The sequence below is a fragment of the Sinohyriopsis cumingii genome, chromosome 17 (genome assembly GCF_028554795.1).
Source record: "Sinohyriopsis cumingii isolate HCF-2022 chromosome 17, ASM2855479v2, whole genome shotgun sequence".
In the NCBI taxonomy this organism is placed as follows: domain Eukaryota; kingdom Metazoa; phylum Mollusca; class Bivalvia; order Unionida; family Unionidae; genus Sinohyriopsis; species Sinohyriopsis cumingii.
This window is the reverse complement of record NC_142977.1, coordinates 38,848,396-38,872,944: the sequence shown is the minus strand read 5'-3', so window position 1 is coordinate 38,872,944 and position 24,549 is coordinate 38,848,396. Positions and strand designations below refer to the sequence as shown.

At 36.7% G+C, this 24,549-nt stretch overlaps 1 protein-coding gene across 1 annotated transcript in view; it reads right to left on the bottom strand.

The window, feature by feature from the left end:
• LOC149778457 (uncharacterized) overlaps window positions 1-24,549 on the bottom strand; it is a 139,860-nt gene that overhangs the window by 100,556 nt on the left and 14,755 nt on the right. Inside the window, exon 2 of the mRNA XM_089939299.1 lies at window positions 16,578-16,602. Coding sequence (XP_089795425.1) covers window positions 16,578-16,602 — 25 coding nt within the window. The remainder of the gene's footprint in view (window positions 1-16,577; window positions 16,603-24,549) is intronic.

Below are 24,549 nucleotides of genomic sequence, written 5' to 3'. Positions count from 1 at the left end.
AATAGCAGTTTTAAAGTTTTAAATGTCTACTTGAAACTTGATATGCTGAAATTGCAGTTTTAAAGTTTTAAATGTCTACTTGAAACTTGATATGTTAAAATAGCAGTTTTAAAGTTTTAAATGTCTACTTGAAACTTGATATGTTAAAATAGCAGTATTAAAGTTTTAAATGTCTACTTGAAACTTGATATGTTAAAATAGCAGTTTTAAAGATTTAAATGTCTACTTGAAACTTGATATGTTGAAATAGCAGTTTTAAAGTTTTAAATGTCTACATGAAACTTGATTGGTTAAAAAAGCAGTTTTAAAGTTTTAAATGTGGTCTAAGGTTGACATTGCCCGGGGTGGGAGTGGGAGACAAGCGCCCCAATCCTCCAAAATGCCCCATACGGCCTGCGTCTCTTACTGCCTCTGTCAACTAAAATCCAGCTCCTGGCCTTCATGAGTGGCTTAGATTTGAAGCCTGGCAGACCATGTTTTCTACTAACAGGAGAAGGGGTGAAGGCGGCCCACTGGCGCCTTAAAACCAGTTGCTTCGGGTAGATGGGACTCGTAAACCTTGGATGGTAGCTCATCTAGAAGGAAAACTCCGATTCCAAACCTCCGCTGCCTTGTGGCTATACCCACTCATGGGAAAGGCTAAGGGAGTAAACTCCGACAGAAAATCCGGAGATGGAGTCCCTAAGGCGGTATGACATTGACTTCAACGTCATTCCGGCAACTCCTGCGATGCCGTTGGTGCCAAGCTGTATCGGCATTCGTCGTTGCCTTGGGCACACCAGCTGCGTGGAGAGGGGGTATCTGCTGCATGGGCAACAGCTGATTTTCCATACGACCCTGCCCAGGCTTCATAGCTCCACTGGAGAGGACACTCCAGCATCGTCGTACGGCGTTGGCACAACACGAGAAGTAGCAGTTTACTGGTTCTAAGTCAAAGCTCAATTGGCGTAGAGCTTGGTGCCAGGGGTTACTTCTGATGGTGGGAGAGATCATCAGGTCTCACTGGACAGCTACCGCCCGCCTCAAGCTGGGCAGCCCCCAGTCAGTAAGGTGCTGCCCGCCATGGCCTGCCTGCTTCACTGGGTGCGTGGAGCTTAGAGAACCATCTCGACAAGTGGGCCACAAAACTCTGCACCAGGAAAGACTAAAAGAAGAAATAAAAAGACTCCAACTCTTCGTTTTGCAACCTGGAACATCAGGACCATGTGTCCTGGATTGACCACTGACCTACAGCAGATCGACGATGCACGGAAGACTGCCGTCATTGACAGAGAACTCTCCTGACTAAACATCGACATTGCCTGCCTCCAGGAGACCCGACTGGCTGACAGCGGCACCATCAGGGAAGCCAATTACACATTCTTTTGGCAGGGGAAACCCTTGGATGAACCTAGATGGCATGGTGTAGGCTTTGCTGTCAAGAACACGCTAATCGCCTTCACTGAACCTCCATCATCAGGTACTGAGAGAATCCTTGCCCTCAGGCTGTCAACATCCTTAGGCCCGGTCAACATCTTCAGTGTGTACGCCCCAACCCTCTACTCCACCTACGAGGAGAAACACAAGTTTTATGAGGCTCTGGATCAGGCAATATCCAGTATCCCCAACAATGAAAGCCTTTACTTACTAGGAGACTTCAATGCTAGAGTGGGAGCTGACCATGAGGCCTGGCCCACCTGTCTTGGCTTTTACGGAAGGGGCAAGATCAACGAGAATGGTCAGCGACTGCTGGAGATGTGCTGCACCCACAGCCTATGTGTGACCAACACTTTCTTCAAATGCAAGGAGATCCACCAGGTGTCGTGGAGACACCCACGTTCACGCCACTGGCACCAGCTGGACCTCGTCATCACCAGGCGTGCAGAACTGGCCAGTGTCCTCCTTACCCGCAGCTACCACAGTGCCGATTGTGACACGGACCATTCCCTCGTGGCCAGCAAGGTGTGAATATTACCCAAGAAGCTGCACCATGCCAAGAAGAAGGGTCACCCATGTATCAACACCTGCTGTGCAAGCAACCCAGAGAAAACACAGCAGTTCATCAGCAAACTGAAGGAAGCCCTCACCAAAGTGACACCTGATGACACCATTGATTCCAAGTGGTCCCATATCAGTGACTCTGTGTACAATTCAGCCATCACATCTTACGGGAAGAGGGAGCGAAAGAATGTCGACTGGTATGAGGCAAACTGGGAGGAGATGGAGCCCGTGACTGAGGCAAAGAGGAAAGCCCTCCTGGCATACAAGGCTGCACCTAGCCCCAGAACACTACAAGCCCTCAGGATTGCAAGGAATAATGCCCAGAAGACCGCCCACCACTGTGCCAACACCTACTGGCTGAACCTTTGCAACAGTATACAGACAGCTGCTAACACCGGGGATACAAGAGGAATGTATGAGGGTATCAAAAAGGCGACAGGCCCCCCCAGCTACAAGACCGCCCCCCTCAAGTCAAAGACGGGCGAAGTCATCACAGACCAGGGGAAACAACTGCAGCGATGGGTTGAGCACTATCTCGAGCTATATGCAACCCAAAACAATGTCACTGGAACTGCCCTGGACGTCATTCCAGACCTGCCTGTCATGGAGGAGCTAGACACACAGCCCACCCTGGAAGAGCTCAGAAAAGCCATCAATTGCCTTGCCTGTGGGAAGGCTCCTGGAAGCGACGGCATTCCGCCTGAAGTCCTCAAGAACGGAAAACCAGCACTGCTCCAGCCCCTACACACACTCCTCTGCCTTTGCTGGGAACAGGGATACATCCCACAGGACATGCATGACGCCAACATCGTCACTTTGTACAAAAACAAAGGAGACCGTAGCGACTGCAACAACTATCGGGGCATCTCCCTCCTCAGCATCGTCGGAAAGGCCTTCGCCCGTGTTGCCTTGGCGCGCTTGCAGATCCTAGCCTCCCGCGTCTACCCAGAGTCCCAGTGTGGATTTCGAGCCGGCAGGTCAATTGTAGACATGATCTTCTCACTACGTCTGCTGCAGGAGAAGTGTCGCGAGCAGCGGATGCCCTCTACATTGCCTTCATAGACCTGACGAAGGCGTTTGACATTGTTAGTCGGAGTGGACTCTTCAGACTCCTGCAGAAGATCAGCTGCCCCCCACGTCTGCTTGCTGTCATTATGTCGTTCCATGAGAACATGCACAGCACAGTGTGCTTCAATGGCGCAACATCTGAAGCATTCCCAGTCATTAGCGGAGTCAAACAAGGCTGTGTCCTTGCACCGACGCTCTTTGCCATCTTCTTCTCCATGCTTCTCCAGTACGCATTCATGGACTGCAGTGAGGGAGTGTACATCCATACCAGGGCTGACGGCAAGCTGTTCAACATCGCCCGTCTCCGTGCTAAGACTAAAGTCACAGAGGTACTCATCCGTGAATTGCTCTTTGCTGATGATGCAGCCTTGACATCACACACGGAAGATGGAATTCAGCAGCTGGTATGCTGCCTCTCCCATGCATGTAAGGAATTTGGACTGACCATCAGTTTGAAGAAAACGAATGTCATGGCACAGGACACAGACTCCCGTCCCTCTGTCTCCATTGATGGGTACAATTTGGAAGTTGTCGAGAACTTCACATACCTCGGGTCTAACATCTCCAGCTCACTCTCCATTGATTCTGAGGTGGGCGGCAGGATTGCCAAGGCAGCAGCAGTGATGGCCAGACTTAACCAGAGGGTCTGGAAAAACCCCAACCTCACAGAGAAGACCAAACTGCGTGTCTACCAAGCGTGCGTGCTCAGCTCACTTCTCTACAGCAGCGAAACATGGACCACCTATGCAAGACACTAGAGGAAACTCAACAGCTTCCACCTGAGATGTCTTCGGCGCATTCTGCACATCCAGTGGCAGGACAAAGTACCTAACACAGAGGTTCTAGAATGCGCCAACATGAACAGCATGTTCTCCATACTCACCGAGAGGCGCCTTCGCTGGCTCGGCCATGTCAAGAGAATGGACCCAGGTCGCATTCCCAAGGACCTGTTATATGGGGAGTTAGCAGAAGGTGCACGACCAACTGGACGACCACATATGCGCTACAAAGATGTTTGCAAGAAGGATATGAAGACAGCAAACATCAATGTCAACGACTGGGAGAGCTGTGCAAACAACTGTTCCAGCTGGCGTCTAGCTGTCAGGCAGGGAGTTCAAAACGCAGAGGAAAAGAGAAGAATAAAGCAAGCTGAAAAGAGAGCTAAAAAGAAGGATAAGCAAAAGCGTACTTTGGAGCTATGCCATCGTCTCCCATAGACGGACGGATGCCAAGGAAAGTTTTAAATGTCTACATGAAACCTGAGATGTTAAAAGAGCAGTTTTAAAGTTTTAAATGTCTACATGAAACTTGATATGTTAAAATAGCAGTTTTAAAGATTTAAATGTCTACTTGAAACTTGATATGTTGAAATAGCAGTTTTAAAGTTTTAAATGTCTACATGAAACTTGATATGTTAAAATAGCTGTTTTAAAGTTTTAAATGTCCACTTGAAACTTGATATGTTAAAATAGCAGTTTTAAAGTTTTAAATGTCTACATGAAACTTGATATGTTAAAATAGCAGTTTTAAAGATTTAAATTCTACTTGAAACTTGATATGTTGAAATTGCAGTTTTAAAGTTTTAAATGTCTACTTGAAACTTGATTGGTTAAAAAAGCAGTTTTAAAGTTTTAAATGTCTACACGAAACTTGAGATGTTAAAAGAGCAGTTTTAAAGTTTTAAATGTCTACATGAAACTTGATATGTTAAAATAGCAGTTTTAAAGTTTTAAATGTCTACTTGAATCTTGATATGTTAAAAAAGCACTTTTAAAGTTTTAAATGTCTACTTGAAACTTGATATGTTAAAATAGCAGTTTTAAAGTTTTAAATGTCTACTTGAAACTTGATATGTTAAAATAGCAGTTTTAAAGTTTTAAATGTCTACTTGAAACTTGATATGTTAAAATAGCAGTTTTAAAGTTTTAAATGTTTACATGAAACTTGATATGTTAAAATAGCAGTTTTAAAGTTTTAAATGTCTACTTGAAACTTGATATGTTGAAATAGCAGTTTTAAAGTTTTAAATGTCTACATGAATCTTGATTGGTTAAAAAAGCAGTTTTAAAGTTTTAAATGTCTACATGAAACTTGAGATGTTAAAAGAGCAGTTTTAAAGTTTTAAATGTCTACTTGAAACTTGATATGTTAAAATAGCAGTTTTAAAGTTTTAAATGTCTACTTGAAACTTGATATGTTAAAATAGCAGTTTTAAAGTTTTAAATGTCTACTTGAAACTTGTGATGTTAAAATAGCAGTTGCTGACACATATATAAACAAATCTATGGTCTTAAGCTATTTAATAGAAAAAAAGCTAAAACAACTTTTGTAAAATTCAAAAAATAAGTTATTTCTCTAGAATACAAAGTGTAAATTTAAAAAGAACTTACAGTACAGCAAATTAAATCCAAAAAAAGTCAGTGGTGTTCAAAATAAGATCCAACACTGAATACAGTGATATGGCTTTATTAGCTTCTGATGTGGAGATGTACAAACAGTCTTTTGATGAATCACACTAATATAACCCAAAATATCCTTGTCTAAATTCACTATAATTCCAAATTAATGTTCCAGTTCAAGAATATTATAAATGAACACTTTATATTTCCAGTGAATAATAATTTGATTAAATAATTCTACCTAAATGAAAAACCGAACACAAAAATCAGACTGATCCTGCTTGAAGGTGTTAAAGCAAAAAAGTAATTTCTCAAGTAAACAAGATTATATATATAAAAAACTAAGACACAAAAGAAAAGCCAGGATGTAGGTCCAAAGAACATTTATAGAAAAATCTAAGTTGCCAATGGATAAAATCTGTTACTAAAATTAAAATAAAGAATGTGATACAAGAATCAGGTACAACAGGTTCTTCATTGGAGAATTCCAATGACCTCGGCCCAGACCCAAACAAATACGTTTACCTCTACTGATAATGATTCTAATATTTAACGCACTCTCATAGAGAAATATTAGCTAAATATTATTTGTTTGTCAAAATCAAAACAACATCAGTGTCACTAATCAGGTATACTGTGAACTTGAGTTTTGAAAAAACGAAAACTACATTTACAAATTATTTGTATATATGGATATATCAAATGGACTTTACAAGTTTTGTCCATGTGGCCCTATCATGTTGAAGATGTTGGACCACAGTGGTTTTAATACAGAAGTGCTACATATTTAGGCTCAAATAAACAGTAACACAAGAAAGAGTGAAAACAGCAAGCTTTGAAAAATATAAATAATTTATTTCCCTGGAAAAATACTGTAAAAATGAAAAATAAGAACTTACGGTTTCAAGAATCAAATCCAAAAATAATCCAAGAATAATACATGAATACAATTTTAGAAGTCATAATAACAGAATGTTCTAATGAACTCAAGCTCGAGTCCCGAAGAAGAATCCATGATGGAAGGCGATGACGGATGCTGTATCCTGTTCAACATTGTTGTCTACAGTTCCTTGTAGATGCACAAGAAGTAATCCAGTGTTTGAAATACAAATAGATTTTTTCAAGAAATGTCTTTGTTCAAGAATTCTGAATGAGCACAAAAATATTTCCAAAGAAATGAATTAATCTTTTAGAATCCAAATAATCTGAGGAAAAATTGACATATAACTTGAAAACTGGCTACAACAGAAGGAAACGACTTGACATCAAGCGTTTTTAAACCCAGACTGTGAGATCTCTCTGTAAGTAATGGTTTAAAACTTGAATAATGCATAAAACAGATGCCCGGATAAGGGTCACATGATCATGTTTACGTATAAAAAATTACATAGCCCCTGTATGTACTTGATAAGAAACAATCATTTTACTCAGAGAATAAAAGTTGTTTACTTCACTATAAACTATTTATAAGTCGAGGGTCACATATTTAACACAGCCTCAATCTCAACCTTATTATTCCCACAATAAAAATAAATTAAAAATAACTTGTTCACGTGGCTGTTACTAATTTTGAATTAAGGTCGGAAACTAGGTAAGCCTTATCTGTTTACTAAAATGAACAATCAAGGTCAAACTATTTTCTAGAAAAGTATCGAGTTCCTATTAAACAGAACTATATTATTTTGACATATAATGAAATTAATTTTTTTTTTAAACTTACCAACAATTAAATCAGATACAAATTAAATCAAATATAGATAACACTTCCCCTCATAAAAAAAGAAAGATTTATATGATAAAGCTTTCTTTTTACCACAGATTAGTTTTATATGAGGTTAAAAAGAACTCATATAAATTACACACAGTGTACATGAAATAATACATTGTTATACATGGGAAAGTGCGTCTGCTATTAAATTATCTTTTCCCTTGGTGTGCCTGATGTCAAGATTATATTCCTGTAACAACAAACTCGACCTTAATAGTATTTGATTTTTATTTTCATCTTGCCAATGAAAGTAAAGGGGTTGTGGCACTAAATGCAATAATCGATGAAGGAGCTGAACTAAGGTAAACTTCAAAATGTTTTAATGCCAATATCAAAGCCAAACATTCCTTCTCGATTGCTTAATAATTTCTTTGAGTTTATTTAATTTCTCCGAAAAATAACACACTGAATGATCAATACCATTTTCAACTTCTTGAATCAAAATTGCTCCAACCCCAACATCACTTGCATCAACAGTTTAAATGATTGGTTGAAATTTGGAGCTGTAAGAACTGGCACACTTTTAAGTATGGCTTTTAACTTACTAAAAGCTGCCTCATTTTTCAGTCCAAAGGAACTTGTTTTTCTTATTCAATAAATTTGTCAGATGTTCAGCAATTATAGAAAATTTTTCGATAGTATCCAGCCATACCCAAAAATCGCATCAGTTGCTTTTTATTAACAGGCACGGGAAATTCAGAGAGAGCCTTGACCTTAGCATCTATTGGTTTAACTTGTCCATGTCCCACGATATGTCCTAGAAAAGTTACACTAGCACGGCAGAACTCACTTTTAGATAAATTAATTGCCAAACTTGCATCTGTGAGTCTGTCAAAGAATTTATGAATTCTTGCTAAATGTTCTTTACAGGTGTTGTTGTAGATGATGACATCATCGATGTAAACATCACAATTGTCTAGACCAGAGGTAATCATATTAATGAGATGCTGAAATGTACTTGGTGACCCTTTCATCCCAGACGGCACTACTTTATATTGGTAAAGTCCATCTGGAGTCACAAATACCAAAGTTACCTTTGCTCTTTCCATTAGTGGAATTTGCCAAAATCCTTTCTGATCGTCAAATTTGGTGACATACTTGGCATTCCCGATCTTATCAATACAGTCATCAATTCTTAGTAATGAAAATGAATCTGTTATTGTCACACTATTTACCTTCCTATAATCAGTACACATATGGAAAGTTTTATCTGGTGTTGGAAGAAGTATGCATGGTGAACTAAAATCATTCTCCAGCAAATACTGAATTTCTTTTTTTCCAAGTATTCCTGTTTGAGAGGGTTCATCCAGTATGGGTGCTGTTTCACAGGTTTGGAATTTACAGTTTCAACGTCATGGAAAATTGTGTTAGTTCTTGTAGGAACATCTGGAAATAAGTGCTCATATTCAAATAATAACAGCTTAAGTTCATTTCTTTCTTGATCTTGCAAATGTGAAAGTTTCTGGTCCAGATCTTTCATAATTTCTGAATTCAAAGATTTGTCACTCCAATATCAGTAGAATCCGGCTATCTCTTTCAATAAACTCGTACTCCTCTAATTTATTTAGATCCCAGGAGCACTAATATTATTTAACTCATTCATTTTCATCTTAACTTTGTAAGGGCCATAATATCTAATCTGACGAAAAATGTGAAGAATGAGCAAGAGAGACAGAACTCCATTATTACCAAACTCAAAAGTTCTCTCCATTGTAGTTCTATCAAACTGTAATTTCACTTTTGAATTGAATTGCTGAATGCCAAATTCAAGCATAATAGGCTGGAAAGTTCCAGACCTGAAATTTGATCCTTGACCCAATTCAACAGGTTTTGGAAGGCCAAAATGATTAAAAAACTTTATCAAAGCTTTTACTATTGGTTTAGATTTTATATTCCTCAAAGGAATTGCCTCTGGAAACCTTGCTGATGCACACATAATGGTCAACAGGTATTGGTTACCTGACTTGGTCTCAGGTAAAGGATCAATACAATCTACCATAATTCTACTAAATGGTTCATCAAAGGTAGGAATAGGTTGTAGATGAGCCTTGGGAATTTTCTGATTTGGTTTTCCTACCATCTGACAGGTATGACAAGATCTACATTATTTTCTAACATCACTTTTGATTTTTTGGCCAATAGAAGTGAGTCAAGATCTTGTGATAAGTTTTATTAATCCCTAAATGACCAGCCAAAGGAGTTTCATGGGCCAGACTAAGTATATCCTGTTTGTAAGGTTTATGAACCACAGTTTGATAGTTCACTGACCATTCATCATCAGCAGGTACCTTGGAATGTCTCCAGTTTCTCATAAGAATTCCATTTTTAATGAAATAACAGTCAGGAGCTTCAGTAGCTTCAGTTTCACTAATGGCCCTTTGAAACAAACAGGAGATCTCAGGATCTTTTTCCTGTTCAACAACAAGTGAGTGTCATTTATCACCCTGATTCGAATAAAGAGAATGAGTAGTTAATAGAGGATCACTGTGATCAATACCTTCTTATTGATTCAAACAAGGAGCGAAGGTGACCTCATCAAAAGCCTGACCAATACATATATATGTGTCAGCTAAAGGAATAATTTCATTAACAACATCATTCTCAAGAGCTTTCTTTGCCATAGCTCTGGTAAATGCACAAGCTGGGAATAAATAAGGGAATTATTTTTTAATTGGATCGACTTTCTGATCCAAGCAAGGCTTGTCAGTTATGAGTGGATTAACCACAACCTTGTCTCCAGCTAGGTCATTGCCTAGTATTAAATGAATGCCCTCAACAGGTAAAACATACACTGTGTCAACTGTCACGGGTTCTGAGACTAAGTCTGATGACAAATTTACACAATGAAGAGTAACATTAACAAAGCCACACTCTACTCCCTGAATAAGAACACTCTCATTAGAAGAAGGCTTCTCAGAAAAAGGCAAAATACCTGACAATAAAAGACTCTGAGAAGCTCCTGTGTCCCTTAAAATATTAATAGGGATAGGATTGGCTGAATCACCCATGAGTGATATAGAACCCTTCTATATGAATGGTTCATAATTCTCCATAATAAAATCAGACTGGGGTTTATTAGACCCAACAAATGTATTGCTTTCAATACATGACCATGACCTTGACCTCTTAGAAATAAAAGCATTTGGAATAGGTCTGTCTTGATTCTGATGCCCATTTATCAATTCGTAGCAATCAAAAATAATGTATCCTTTCTTCTTGCAATAGGTACATGTAGGAAGAGACAAGGATCTTGAATCAAGTTTATCAGAAGCTTCATTATTAGAAGTTGTGCCACTTTGAGTTTTAGAAGGGCTTGTATTGGCTGAAATACTTTTCTGCCAGAAGACTGTTGAGCAGAAGTCTTATTTACAAAAGGAACTTATGAGTTAAAGAATACTCATCAGTAGCACGAGCTGCATTTTCCAAGGTTTCAATCTGATGCTCGTCAAGATAAGTCTTAATGTCAGTATGGACACAGTTCTTGAACTCTTCAAGTAATACAAGTTGTTTGAGACTTTCATAATCTCGCTCAACTTTCTTGGCTAAGCACCATCTATCAAATAACTGCTCTTCTTCTCTATCAAATTCAACATGAACTTGACCAGCTTCTTTTCTATAATTTCTGAATTTTGGCCAATAAGCTTCAAGGACTAACTCATAACCCCTTCCAATGCATTCCTTAACTGTATCATAGTCACCATTTTGGTGAACTGACAGTGAATTGTAAATTATCACCAGCCTTACCAGTGAGTACACATTGTAATAATTGAGTCCAATGCTCCCTTGGCCATTTCAAATTCTGAGCAACTATTTTCAAAATGAGTAAAATATTTATCTACTTCTTTTTTTCTGAAAGGGGGGCACCAATCTAATATTCTTTGCAAGATCAAAACATAAATTTGTATTTGTTTTTCACTTGCCAGATCCATTTCTTTTATTCTACACTGATACTCCCTCTTTTCCTTCTCTCTTTGCATTTGCATTTCTCTTTATCTTTTTTCCTTATCTATTTGTTTTTCTTGTAACTGCATTTGCATCTGCTTTTCTTGTAACTGCATTTGTCTTTCTTTCTCTCTTTCTTCCAATTGTAAATGCATTTGCTCTTTCTCTTTTTCCAATTTCATTTGTTTTTCTTTTTCAAATTGCAACTGCATTTGTTTTTCTTCTTTTTCTTTCTGAAGTTCTAGCTTCCTCAACTCCAATTCCATCTTGTATTTTAATTCTAATTCCTTTATTTTTATGTCAGAGCCTGAAAGAGGCTTACTGATTGAAACCAAAGCACTTTTATCCAAAACATCCTTTTCTACCAAATACTGAACTAAAATATTTCTTTTTTCCTGTTTCGTTAAGGAAGCCTTTACCTCAGAAAGATCGCATTGTCTGGCAAGTTGAATCAATTCATCTTTTTTGAAAAGATCTAATTGTTCCTGGGTAGGATCTGAAAGAAAGATTTCCACTTCTGATGACATTTTTAAAATACTTGTCAATTTCACTAAAATTTCAAAAACTTGGGGAATTCAAATTTCAAAAAACAAAGTTTTCTGAAATATTTTAGCCAAAATTTAAAATCCTGGATGAGCCTCCAATCTTTATGTTATGTGTTTAGGCTTGAATAAATAGTATCACAAGAAAGAGAGAAAACAACAAGCTTTGAAAAAATATAACAAATAATTTATTTCCCTGGAAAAATACTGTAAAAATAAACAAATAAGAACTTACGGTTTCAAGAATCAAATCCAAAATAATCCAAGAATAATCCAGGTATAAAATTTTAGAAGTCATAATAATAATACTTGCTACTGAATTCAAGTTCGAGTCCAGATGAAGAATCCAAGATGGAAGGCGATGACATATGCTGTATCCTGTTCAATGCTGTTGTCTACAGTTCCTTGTAGAAGCACAAGAAGTAATCCAGTGTTTGAAATCCGAATAAATTTTTTAACAAATGTCTTTGTTCAAGAATTCTGTAAGAGCATAAAAATATTTCCAGAGAAATGAATTAATCTTTTAGAATCCAAATAATCCGAAGAAAAATTAACATATAACTTGAAAACTGGCTACAACAGAAGGAAACAACTTGACATCAAGCATTTTTAAGCCCAGACTGTGAGATTTCTCTCTAAGCAATGGTTTAAAACTTGAATAATGCGTAAAACAGATTCCTGGTTAAGGGTCACATGATCATGTTTACATACAACAAAATCACGTAGCCCCTGTATGTCCTTGATATGAACCAATCATTTTACTCAGAGAAAAAAAGTTGTTTACTTCACTAAAAACTATTTCACGTATCCAACATCGCCTTGATCTCAACCTTATTATTCCCACAATAAAAATAAATTAAAAATAACTTGTTCACATGGCTGTTACCAATTTTGAATTAAGGTTGGGAACCAGGTCAGTCATATGTGTTTACTAAAAGGAATAGTCAAGGTCAAACTATTTTCTGGAAAAGTATTGAGTTCCTAGTAAACAGAACTACATTATTTTGACATATAATGAAATTAATTTTTTTTTATATGAAAACTTACAAACAATTAAATCAGATACAGATTAAATCAACACTATGTGTCTATGGCAAGAATGGCTAACACATGTACAAAAATGTAGGAGAACAAGGCAGGTATGGATAATGCATGTACAACACTGTATGGGAATACGGCAGGTATGGATGACACATCCAAGAAGAAAAATGTGTCTGTGTGTGTGTGTTTGTGTGTGTGTGTGTGTAAAGGGTGCAATGGCTTTTCTGCACAATACTCGCTATATAAAGCCTATTAAAAGTGGATAGTAAACAAATAGTCCTACATGAATAAAACATTTAAAATTATCAAAAAGATATAAATAAAATGAGAGTTCCTTGAAGGGACTGAAACTGGGCAAAAAGAATTTCCAGGAATTCATGAGAAGACCAGTTCTTCGTTTCAATTGTCTAGTACTAAAACCATCTTTTATATTCTTAAGTGAGAACAAACTTTTCAACTAGCTGAGGTGGTGTACATTTGTCAGCTTGGCACCATATTTATTCAGGACAAAATAAACATCATAACGAGTATTTTGGTGAAAACCCCAAGTCATGATGATCAGCAATCTATTCAGGCCAAGTAGTGACAAGATTTTTAAGCTGCTTGTTGTGGATGCCATACTGACACCATAAGAATACTTTTAGTGATGGCCTTATGTTCCAGAGGAGAAACAATAACAAGATTTTTAGGATGGATGCCATGGAATCTACACTGGACATTAGATCACCATCATTTTTATTTAGGACCAACTGGACATCAACATGTCTTTTAGTGAAAACCCCAAAGTGATATCCACTGCAGGTAGAGTAGTGATAACAAGATTTTCAACATGGCCATTGTGGTCACCATTTTAGATCAGCACTATTTTCATTTAGACCCAACTTAATATCATAAGAAGTCTTTCAGTGAAAACTCAATGTTGATATGACCATCTATTTAGGAGTAGCTATAACAAAGGTTTTCAAGATGGCTGCTATATTAGATGTCCAACCAGTACCATTTTCAATTAACGTTAGACCAACTAAACCATGGGATGAATGTATGTGTACAATTTCATGTCAATCCTCAAGACAGTTTAGGAAAAGTAGTGATTACAAACTTGGACAAACAGACCATCCCATAAACTCTTCTAGTCTATGAACCACCGAGCTAATAAAAGAAAAAAGTAAAATATATTACAATCCTAAAAAAATACAGGGAGGTGTTAAATAGATTGTCAAAATGGCAACCATGGAGGCCATAATGAATGTCAGAATGACAGTATTTACACTTGATACCAAATAGACATCATCAGAGAAAATCCCATTTGAATTTGACTCTACACTCAGAAGTAATAGCAATAACGAGATTTTCAGGATAACTGATGTGGAGGGAATGCTGGATGTCCATGAGGTACCATCTTCATTTAAGATGAATGTGTGAATAAAGCTTCATGTCAATACTCTCAGTAGTTTGGGGGATATAGCAGTAAATAAATTGTGCTAACTGACATATGAAAGTAGACAAGTTCAAATCCTACCACTGGATAACATGGGTTTGCTACTCTGGTGCATCCTTGGACAAGACACTTTAATAAAATTGCTTCTGCATTAAATAACCTATCTATGTTGCTGTGCTATAGAACACCACACCAAACCAAGCCATCTTAACATGATAACACAAAACCTTTTGACTAAAAGTTATTAAATTGTCTATACATTATCATGGTCATAAGTAGACATGTTAGTCACCTCTTACAAAATGGTCATAAGCAGGAAAATGAAATACTCTTGCCACCATTCGTCACCTCTTACATCATGGTCATGAGTAGACAAGTTGACTACTCTTGCCCCCATCAGTCACCTTGCCCCCATTAGTCATCTCTTACATCATGAGTAGACAAGTTGAATACTCTTGCCCCCATCAGTCACCTTGCCCCCATTAGTCATCTCTTACATCATGGGCATATATATGAACACTGAATACTCTTACCCACATTAGTCATCTCTTACATCATGGTCATGAGTAGACAAGTTGACTACTCTTGCCCCCATTAGTCATCTCTAACATCATGGTCTTGAGTAGACAAGTTGACTACTCTTGCCACCATTAGTCATCTCTTACATCATGGTCATAAGTAGACAAGTTGACTACTCTTGCCCCCATTAGTCATCTCTAACATCATGGTCATAAGTAAACAAGTTGACTATTCTTGCCACCATTAGTCATCTCTTACATCATGGTCATAAGTAGACAAGTTGACTACTCTTGCCACCATTAGTCATCTCTTACATCATGGTCATAAGTAGACAAGTTGACTACTCTTGCCACCATTAGTCATCTCTAACATCATGGTCATAAGTAGACAAGCTGACTACTCTTGCCCCCATTAGTCATCTCTTACATCATGGTCATAAGTAGACAAGTTGACTACTCTTGCCACCATTAGTCATCTCTAACATCATGGTCATAAGTAGGCAAGTTGAATACTCTTGCCACCATTCACCACCTCTTACATCATGGTCATAAGTAGGAAAATATACTACTCTTGCTCCCATTAATCATCTCTCACATGGCCATAACTAGACAAATTGATTACTCTTTCCCTCATCAGTCACATGATCATAAATAGACAAATTGACAACATGGCCATAAGGAGACACATTTTACAAATCTTACCCCATTAGTCACCTCTTATAACTCAATACACAAATTGACTATTCTTGTCCCCTACTGTCACCTCTTACAACATGGTCATAAACAGACAAATTGGCTAATCTTGCCCCCATTCATCACCTCTTATAACATGGTCATAAGCAGACAAATTAACTATTCTTGCCCCTATTCACCACCTCCAACAACATGGTCATAACAACATGGTCATAAGTAGACAAATTGACTATTCTTGCCCCCATTCATCACTTCTTACATCATAATCATAAGTAGACATGTTGACTAATCTTGCCCCCATTAGTCATCTCTTACAGTATGGTCATAAGTAGACAAATTGACTATTCTTGCCCCATTAGTCACATCTTATAACTCAATACACAAATTGACTATTCTTGTCCCCTACTGTCACCTCTTACAACATGGTCATAAACAGACAAATTGGCTAATCTTGCCCCCATTCATCACCTCTTATAACATGGTCATAAGCAGACAAATTAACTATTCTTGCCCCTATTCACCACCTCCAACAACATGGTCATAACAACATGGTCATAAGTAGACAAACTGACTATTCTTGCCCCCATTCATCACTTCTTACATCATAATCATAAGTAGACATGTTGACTAATCTTGCCCCCATTAGTCATCTCTTACAGTATGGTCATAAGTAGACAAATTGACTATCCTTGCCCCATTAGTCACGTCTTATAATATGGTCATAAGTGGACAAGTTGGTCACCTCTTACAACATGGTCATAGGTAGACAAATTGACTACTCTTGCCCCATTAGTAATTTCTTACAACATGGTCATAGGTAGACAAATTTGACATTTCCTGTCCTCATTAGTCATCTCTTAAAACACTGAGTCTATTCTAAATCACCAAGTATGCAGAAGGCTGCTAAAATGGATTCAGAATGTCCTTATAGACATACAGTTGTAAAACAATATACACCATTCTGCTACTGAGCACTTACATAGGATACTTTCTATATTCCATATATTAACACAGAATCTGAGAACAATCAAATTGTTCACTGAAAAAACTTAATACAAAAAGGCCTCTCATCCCTTCACAATTCCAATGTTCTAAATTTACAAAAGAATCCAGAGTTTGATTTAGGATCTTCAAAATGCATTTAATTGTCAGACATTAAACTCTATGAAATTTCAGAAAAAGTCTCACCATTTTTGCAACTCCTTCCTGTCAACTGCAAAAGAAAAAGCATTTTATATACATAGAGAGGATAATTCATGCATAAAACCAATGAAGTTGTATACACTGGGCTCACTAAAAATACCAAAAGTCAAGGTATCATAGCTCAGTGTCATTAACACTTCTAGCAAGTTAATGAAACAAATATTAAAAAGTGCATTGTTATATCATATTTCCTCTTTTGCAGGCATCCTGCACTAAATATTAAATGTGCTCAATGACCAATCATCATCACCATTACTGTTATTACAGCTACAGTACATATAACTATACTTAAAGGCAAATATAATTAAATGACCAACTCGGGAATATGTCAATATGTGAATGTGTGATGGGGAGACAGCAAATTCAAGAGATTTTGCAAGACATTATAAGGCATTCACCAAACTACAAAGCTCTCAAAATTTTTAAAGTTGGAATGAAAGGATTTTAAAAGGAAACAAAATGTGTAGGCCTAAAATGTTTGATTACACTGAGAAGAATGATCACCAAAGTTTAAAAGTTGCATTTTTAAAGAGTTTCATTAAACATTCCACTACTTTCTAAAGTGAGTGGCCGAGTGGTCTAAAGCGCTCTCCGTTACGGATCACTGCCATCTCACCTCTGTCTGTGTGGGTTCGAGTCCAAGATTTGGCCAATGTGGGTATGTGAGAAAGTTTGCCAGTAGCTTCTCGTGGGTCGGTGGTTCTTCTTGGGGTTTTCCCGGGTTCTTCCTCCACCATTTATACTGGCCGCCATGCATAGCCTATCGCGTGCTGAAAAATGGCGTTAAACCCCACAACAATAACAACAACAACAACAACTTTCTAAAGTGATACCTAGCTTTACTAAATCAAATATCACACTAGTATTCTCCTGGTTAACATAGCAGTAGTGCTTCACTGGTAACACAATCACTTTGCACCTCTACAATTCCAGTAACTGTAAGATTCTGGACTTTTTGTCAGTCAAGAAATGAATCTCAAATGTAATCTGCCACCATATAGAACTATATTCAAAATTACTTTTGTTCACATGGCACAATATCGTAGCAGAAGGAGACACAAATATAACACTGTCTGCCTTTTCTGTCACAACATGAGGTGTACTCTACTGAAGGTGAATAACCAAACTGATCAAATGTACATGTATTACAAATATATCCAAGGTTATTTCTCAGTTTGATAGAAATGACAAGTGATGTTCCAATTGCAATTACAGCAGTAGTATGATAATAAGAGTTTAGAATTTTTGTTACTGATCTAGACCGTCTACCCCACCATGTCTTCGTCCTCACTAAGCCCACATGCAAATTCACCAAACCAAGTTACCATGAGGTGCCCATCCAAAATGTAAGTCATATCATAAGTAGACCTGCCAACCCTAATGGGACCTTCTCATTGAGGCAGTTGATTATTTCTGTAAGTTTGACTAGTTTTCAGTAAGGTGTAACAAAATATCATGTTCTGCTATTTTAAAATTGGAAAACATGTATTTAAAAAGTTTGGTATTTGAAATTGATGCAGTGATATAAACATTATGTTCAACTGAAAAGTTTGTAAAGCACGCATAGACCTTATTTATCTAGCACAAACTTCAATTCTAAACCTTATGCAGCTCAACAGCTAGTTGCCATCTTTCACGTAATATAATTCCTGAAATTTTTTAATTTCACATGATGACAGCAGTCATATCTCCCACCATGAGACATACTTAAATTGACAGATAATGTCCAATAAACATAATAGTGTCCCTTCCAACATTTATTCACATGAAACTAATTATTATTTTTTTCCTTCTGTACTGATTAGTCGTACTTTTTAAGTTACTGATTTTCCCTTTTATCTTCAACAGGTTTCACTTGCTGGACACTATTTGAAAAAATTCAATAAACAACAGTTTGATCATGCAGATGCTTTCCATGAAAAAATATGTGTAGTTTAAAGTGTCTGAGGTACTACTGTAAAGTCAGTCGGGTTCCCTGACTAACTCTACTAAATCTAATATGAAACCTGGATCCAAATTAAACAAGGATGAGCCAATTATCTGGATTTTACTGCAACAATTATATTTACATAGCTTTTGCTTTTATTCCATTAACCCATATTTTAATGGTCATTTTCATAAGACTTACAGCAAAACTGGCATTGGCAGGTCTGCATAATGGGCAGAAGACTTTAACCTAGATCAGTAACCAAACTGCTCATAATACTTACATGTCTCTGTGATTGTGACACAAACTCTGTCACATATCAATGTGACAAATTTATATTGATGTATATACAAGCAAGTGTAGCTCTGTGTCACTGAAACAGTACCAGCTCATGTATAAAGATATCAAGAATATAGCCTATTTCTATGTACCTTTAACTCTCAAGGAAGAAATAGCTATTTGTTGAGGAGTATTTTGGCTTACCTATTATTGCAAAGTTGAATTGTATTTACACAAGAGACAGATATATTGACAACAATCAATGTGAAAAACAACTCAGTTTATTGTTGATAGAAGTGTTAATCAATATTTAAGACCTAGAATTTCTATTCCTCTATGGTGAACATGTGTACTTGCCATTACATGGGACCATGTATGGATATGTATATAATAAGTCATGGAATGCTAATTCAAAATGGCTTCATTTACCCATAGATTTAATATGGGGAGGTGTGCATGCACATTATTCACCAGCACTTAGGATTAGTTATGAGGTCTTTTCACTTACTCATTAGGAGTTCACATACACATTATAAGTTCACTTACTCATTAGGACTTCACTTACTCATTAGGAGTTCACTTACTCATTAGGAGTTCACTTACTCATTATAAGTTTACTTACTCATTAGGACTTCACTTACTCATTAGGAGTTCACTTACTCATTAGGAGTTCACTTACTCATTATAAGTTCACTTACTCATTAGGACTTCACTTACTCATTAGGAGTTCACTTACTCATTAGGAGTTCACTTACTCATTATGACTTCACTTACTCATTAGGAGTTCACTTACTCATTAGGACTTCACTTACTCATTAGGAGTTCACTTACTCATTAGGAGGAGTTCTCAGTGGACCGCCTTATACTCCTGATTGAGACATTCGAGGTTCAAATCATGGAAAATAATATTTTTCTTTATAATTGGGAAACATCAAGCTTAGGTTGGTTGTACATGAAAATTAATATGAAGATTTATGGCTGCTGTCAACTGTAAGTAAAAGGCACACATAATTCTTTGAGGTTGGAGACAAATTCTGAGTCTTCTAGTCTGATGCACGGCATGCAAGTGGTTCATCTGGGGCTGCAAATTCAAACCAATGTAATTATGACTGACCAAAACATATCTCTCATCTGTATGATATCTATGTGTAACAGCTTAAAATAAGCAGCATACTTTTAATTTCAAAGAAATACTGATTCACAAGGACAACACATATACAGACTGTTTCCTTTTATATTAAACAATTACCATGGTATATATTTAATATAAATAACTTATCAGATTGATGTGTACAGCATGATGAAAGTATTTATGAGTGTACCTAATGTGGGAATCATATTGTTGAACAACGGAGTGTTTGTAATGTCTCAGAAAAGATTAAATCTCTATTTTGCTTAAATGCATCATACAGATTTGTCAAAGAGGATCTAAAGGTGTATCATTCTTCAGATACATACCTGGCAATTCTTGATAAATTAATCAACTAAGGGTATGTATTTAAACAACAATGATGTAAACTAGGTCAAGCTTATACCAAAACTCATCAAAAGTCATTGTATGACACTGTGCAAGAAAACTTCAAATTGCTTACATTAACCAAGTCACCTTTGAGTTAACCTAGTGATGAAGACATTGAAATCAGTAGTTAAGACAATACATTGTTTTATGATTCTAAATAGAACAAGACTGTTTATATGCAAAAGCCTGATTTACAATTTTCAATTATCATAATACCATCACTTGGCCTCTGTAAAATACCAACCGATCTGCTCTGCCTGATTACAGTTTCTGATACTGGTAAAGTATAAAAAATTTGCTTACAGAATATGCAATTAGACAAAAAAATTCCCTTATATACCAGTATGCAAATTATAAATTATAACTTGCATGAGAGCACATGATGCGATTTACAAGCAAACTGTGAAAAGCTAATATACAATGTTAGGACTTTCACCAAATAAGCTGCATATGACTGCAAAAAAATTTCATGAAACAACAGCATAGCATCATATCAAAATTTCTACATGGGCTATATGAGCCGAAATATCACAGCTGTTGACAATGAACAAAAGCATCGCTACCATAGTAGAGCTGTAATCGCTACTGAGGCTGCCAAAAAAGCATGATGATAATGAGTCCCTGAATTCAAGTTACATAAACATCATGGTCATTTAAAAGATTACTGGGCAATTATCCTGATGGAATATGAGGCAGGCAAAGTACTATGAAACTTTGTTCTGGACATTTTATCAGCATTACAACTTTCAGGCAAATCTGCAGTTAAGATGGATATTGTTCTTCATGTACATTTGGTTAAGTTGCTTAAGTGTGAAAATGATTAAAAAATCAAAACCCAGTGGATACATACTGAGCCTATTAATGATGAAATCAACAAAGCTTTCACAAAGATTCTCAATTTGCTTGAAAAATTGACCAACACAGTGTCTATACTGTATATTTCACCAATAAAGCCTTTAGTAAATTATAATAAAATGCCAGTGTGTATTCCACAGTGAGAAATAATCAATGTGAAAGATTAGGATAATCAATCTTTTGAACAGATACTTTTATCTGTACTGTATTCTGTGAGTAAGAATGACCAACACAGTGTGACAATATAAACAATAACTGAGCAAACAAAACTTGCACAGCAATGAATTTCCTGTAAATGTTGCCAACACAATCAAGTTTGAGTGACTCGTTCCTGTCATCACTGTTAATAATGTTTTGGTTTTGAATAAAGATTTGCTACTAATTCAACAATACATATAATCATGCAGGCAGTTTAACATTGATTTGGTATTCTTGCATGGTTCAGAGGCACGGTACCATTACACATGATTACAATTTTATACACAATTTGTGTATTGGCACAGTAATTATGAATTTGGAAAATTTCATGTAGACGCATGTATTTAGCACCCAACAAATGCGCATGGACCAGAACGTTTACTGCAGTGGAACCAATGAAAAACTGCATCATTCAATCATTCCAAAATTTGGCAAATCAGTCTGAAAACCATTACGATGCAAAAGAAGATGTAAGTTTTGTATGTCGGACATTCCTCAGTCATTAAATCATCTTCAGCCACCAATAATATTTGTACCACAGCCATTGAAGCCTTGGCAATTGACGACCTTGACCCAAGAATGAATCATGAAAATAATTAAACTTGTTTTATTTCAATGCTTATCACATGGCTTATATTCTACAGGTAGTTCTACTTTTTCCGTTATTCCTTTATCAGTGTGACCCCTAGTACTTTCTCTAGGATATATAAATAACTAGCCACACACATAATTTTGTGGAATAACCAGTTTCTAGCATATTAATGGATACGCCACTACCATGATATGATGCCAGCTACAGTCAAGTGCAAATTATCCATGCCTATCAAGAGATGAGTAAGTGTGTAATTTGGATTTTTAACATAGCTTTAACAATTTTCCAGTCATATCACTATGAAGTCTTAAGTGTGACAGCTTATAGTAATGGCTAGCACTGAGGTATCATGCCACAGACATGTAACATCATGTCCCATCCAGTCACATTATCCTGACACCAGACCAACCAGTCCTAACACTAACCTCTTAATGTTGAGTTCAAAGTGAGGAAGCTGCTAGTACCATTTTTATAAGTCTTTGGTATGACTTGGCCCAGGTTTGAACCCATGAATTCCAATTCCAAGATGGATACTCTAACCACTGGAGAGGTCTATCAACATATGAAGATTTTTCCAGAAAATCTGATTGTTTTTTTTAAATGATTTTTAGGAACTAAAATTTTGAGGTGGTGGGCATATACAGAAGGAGTCTTTTTAAATAAAACCAAAAAAAAAACAACCTGATCATCACTGTCCAATTAATCATCATTTAACTGTACTGGAATGTATTTATTTTGATGGTCTCCATTTTCATGGTTTATCACAAATTGGCATTTTTGCGGGTACTTGAATTCATGGGATAGAGAAGGGGTCCTATGGGTTCCACAAAAGGGGCAGTTCATTATGTTCTTATTTCATGCTTTAATAGGTACAAAAAAATCTACAACCAGTACTTCATGAAAAATAGTGAATTCATAGTATTTATTCTCCACCTGAACTGTTTTATCTCAATGTGGATGTAATGTTTTCCAGGACTTCATCCCTCTTCATGTGTTATCACTTCATGATATCTGACCAACAATTCAAATTAAAATGATAAGAACTGTTGCACCTCTGGAAGCAATATAGAATATATGTTGGGGTTTGGACCATGACAAGGAAATCCCAGTTGCAGATTATATTATTTGTCTCCACACTTGGCATAACCTTGTGGTACAAACACCAGCATAAATTATTTTTCTCACCCAATTTTTTCCAACTAAACTGAAATAATGCTGTTCCTTTGCAATTTAGTCAGCAGATTAAAAACACAGTATTCATCAGGTACTATTATTGCTTCTCACTCTATATGAAGGTCATCAGGTTTTGTACTCTTATATAGGGGCCCCCAAGTGGCCGAGTGGTCTAAAGCGCTCTTCGTTACAGATCACTGCCATCTCACCTGTCTGTGGCAGTTCGAGTCTTGGATTCAGCCAATGTGGGTATGTGAGAAAGTTTGCCAGTAGCTTCTCATGGGTCACTAGTTCTTTCCGGGGTTTTCCCAGATTCTTCCTCCACCATTAATACTGGCCGCCATGTATAGCCTATCGTGTGCTGAAAAATGGTGTTAAACCCCACAACAACAACAACTGTACTCTTATATACAAATCTAAATAATTATCTAAGTAATCTTGCTATATATGCCACTCTTAGAAAATGAAAAATAAAGAAAAACGTTATAATTGTTATGTGTTGGAAGTATTGCACAATGAGCATTTCAAGCCATGTGCTTTTGTTTTTCCAAATACATGTACATGTACTGTGCATTAAGATGAATATGTTAATAAGGGCAAGGGAGTGACATACTGACCCCAAGTACACAAGTTATATGCATGAGAAAATAGAAACATAAAATCATTGATATTTTTACCGTATTTCACATTTAATTGATGGATGTCATATGAAACTGACAATAAATAATTAATATCTTTTATATGGTTAAATTTTAACTTTCATCAGTTCTAATTTGGAAATTGTTCTATGGTAGGCAATGGTACAATACTGTGCAGTACAATACGCCTACAGGGTACAATACCAATGAAGTGTGTAGTGACATCAGGAAATTTCTAATTCATGACTTACTTGGAAATTTACATGTTCTGTCCTGGAAATATGGCAAGTGTTGATATTGCTAATGCAAAGATACGCTACATGGAAGTCTTTTTGTGGCATAGCTTGTGGACTGATGAATGAACCACTCTGGTTGATAAGTGCAGGAGTGTTCATTTGCAATTGCATTAGGCTATTATATTTGATTCAAATGGGGAGAATTGTTGGTGTTCGACAAAGTTAAAAGAAACAGGTTTGACATAGGCCAATATATTTCTGGTTTTTGCTGGCTTTGGAGTAGCACTTGAGAGAGTTTGGTTCTGTGTGGCCAGGGATGTGTATTGCTTGTGTGTCAGGAGCTCTATCAAACAGCTTGGTGTGTGTGTGTATGTGTGTGTGAAAATGTTTTGTATGGTGTTATGAAATTTGGAGAGACCTTAAGTTGCTTTATGAGTCAATTTCTTTTGTTATATATGTTCATGTTGTTGTTGGATTTTATAGCATCTCCATCTGGCACAGCAGAAGACATCAAGGGTTTCTTTTTAAAAGTAGTTCCTA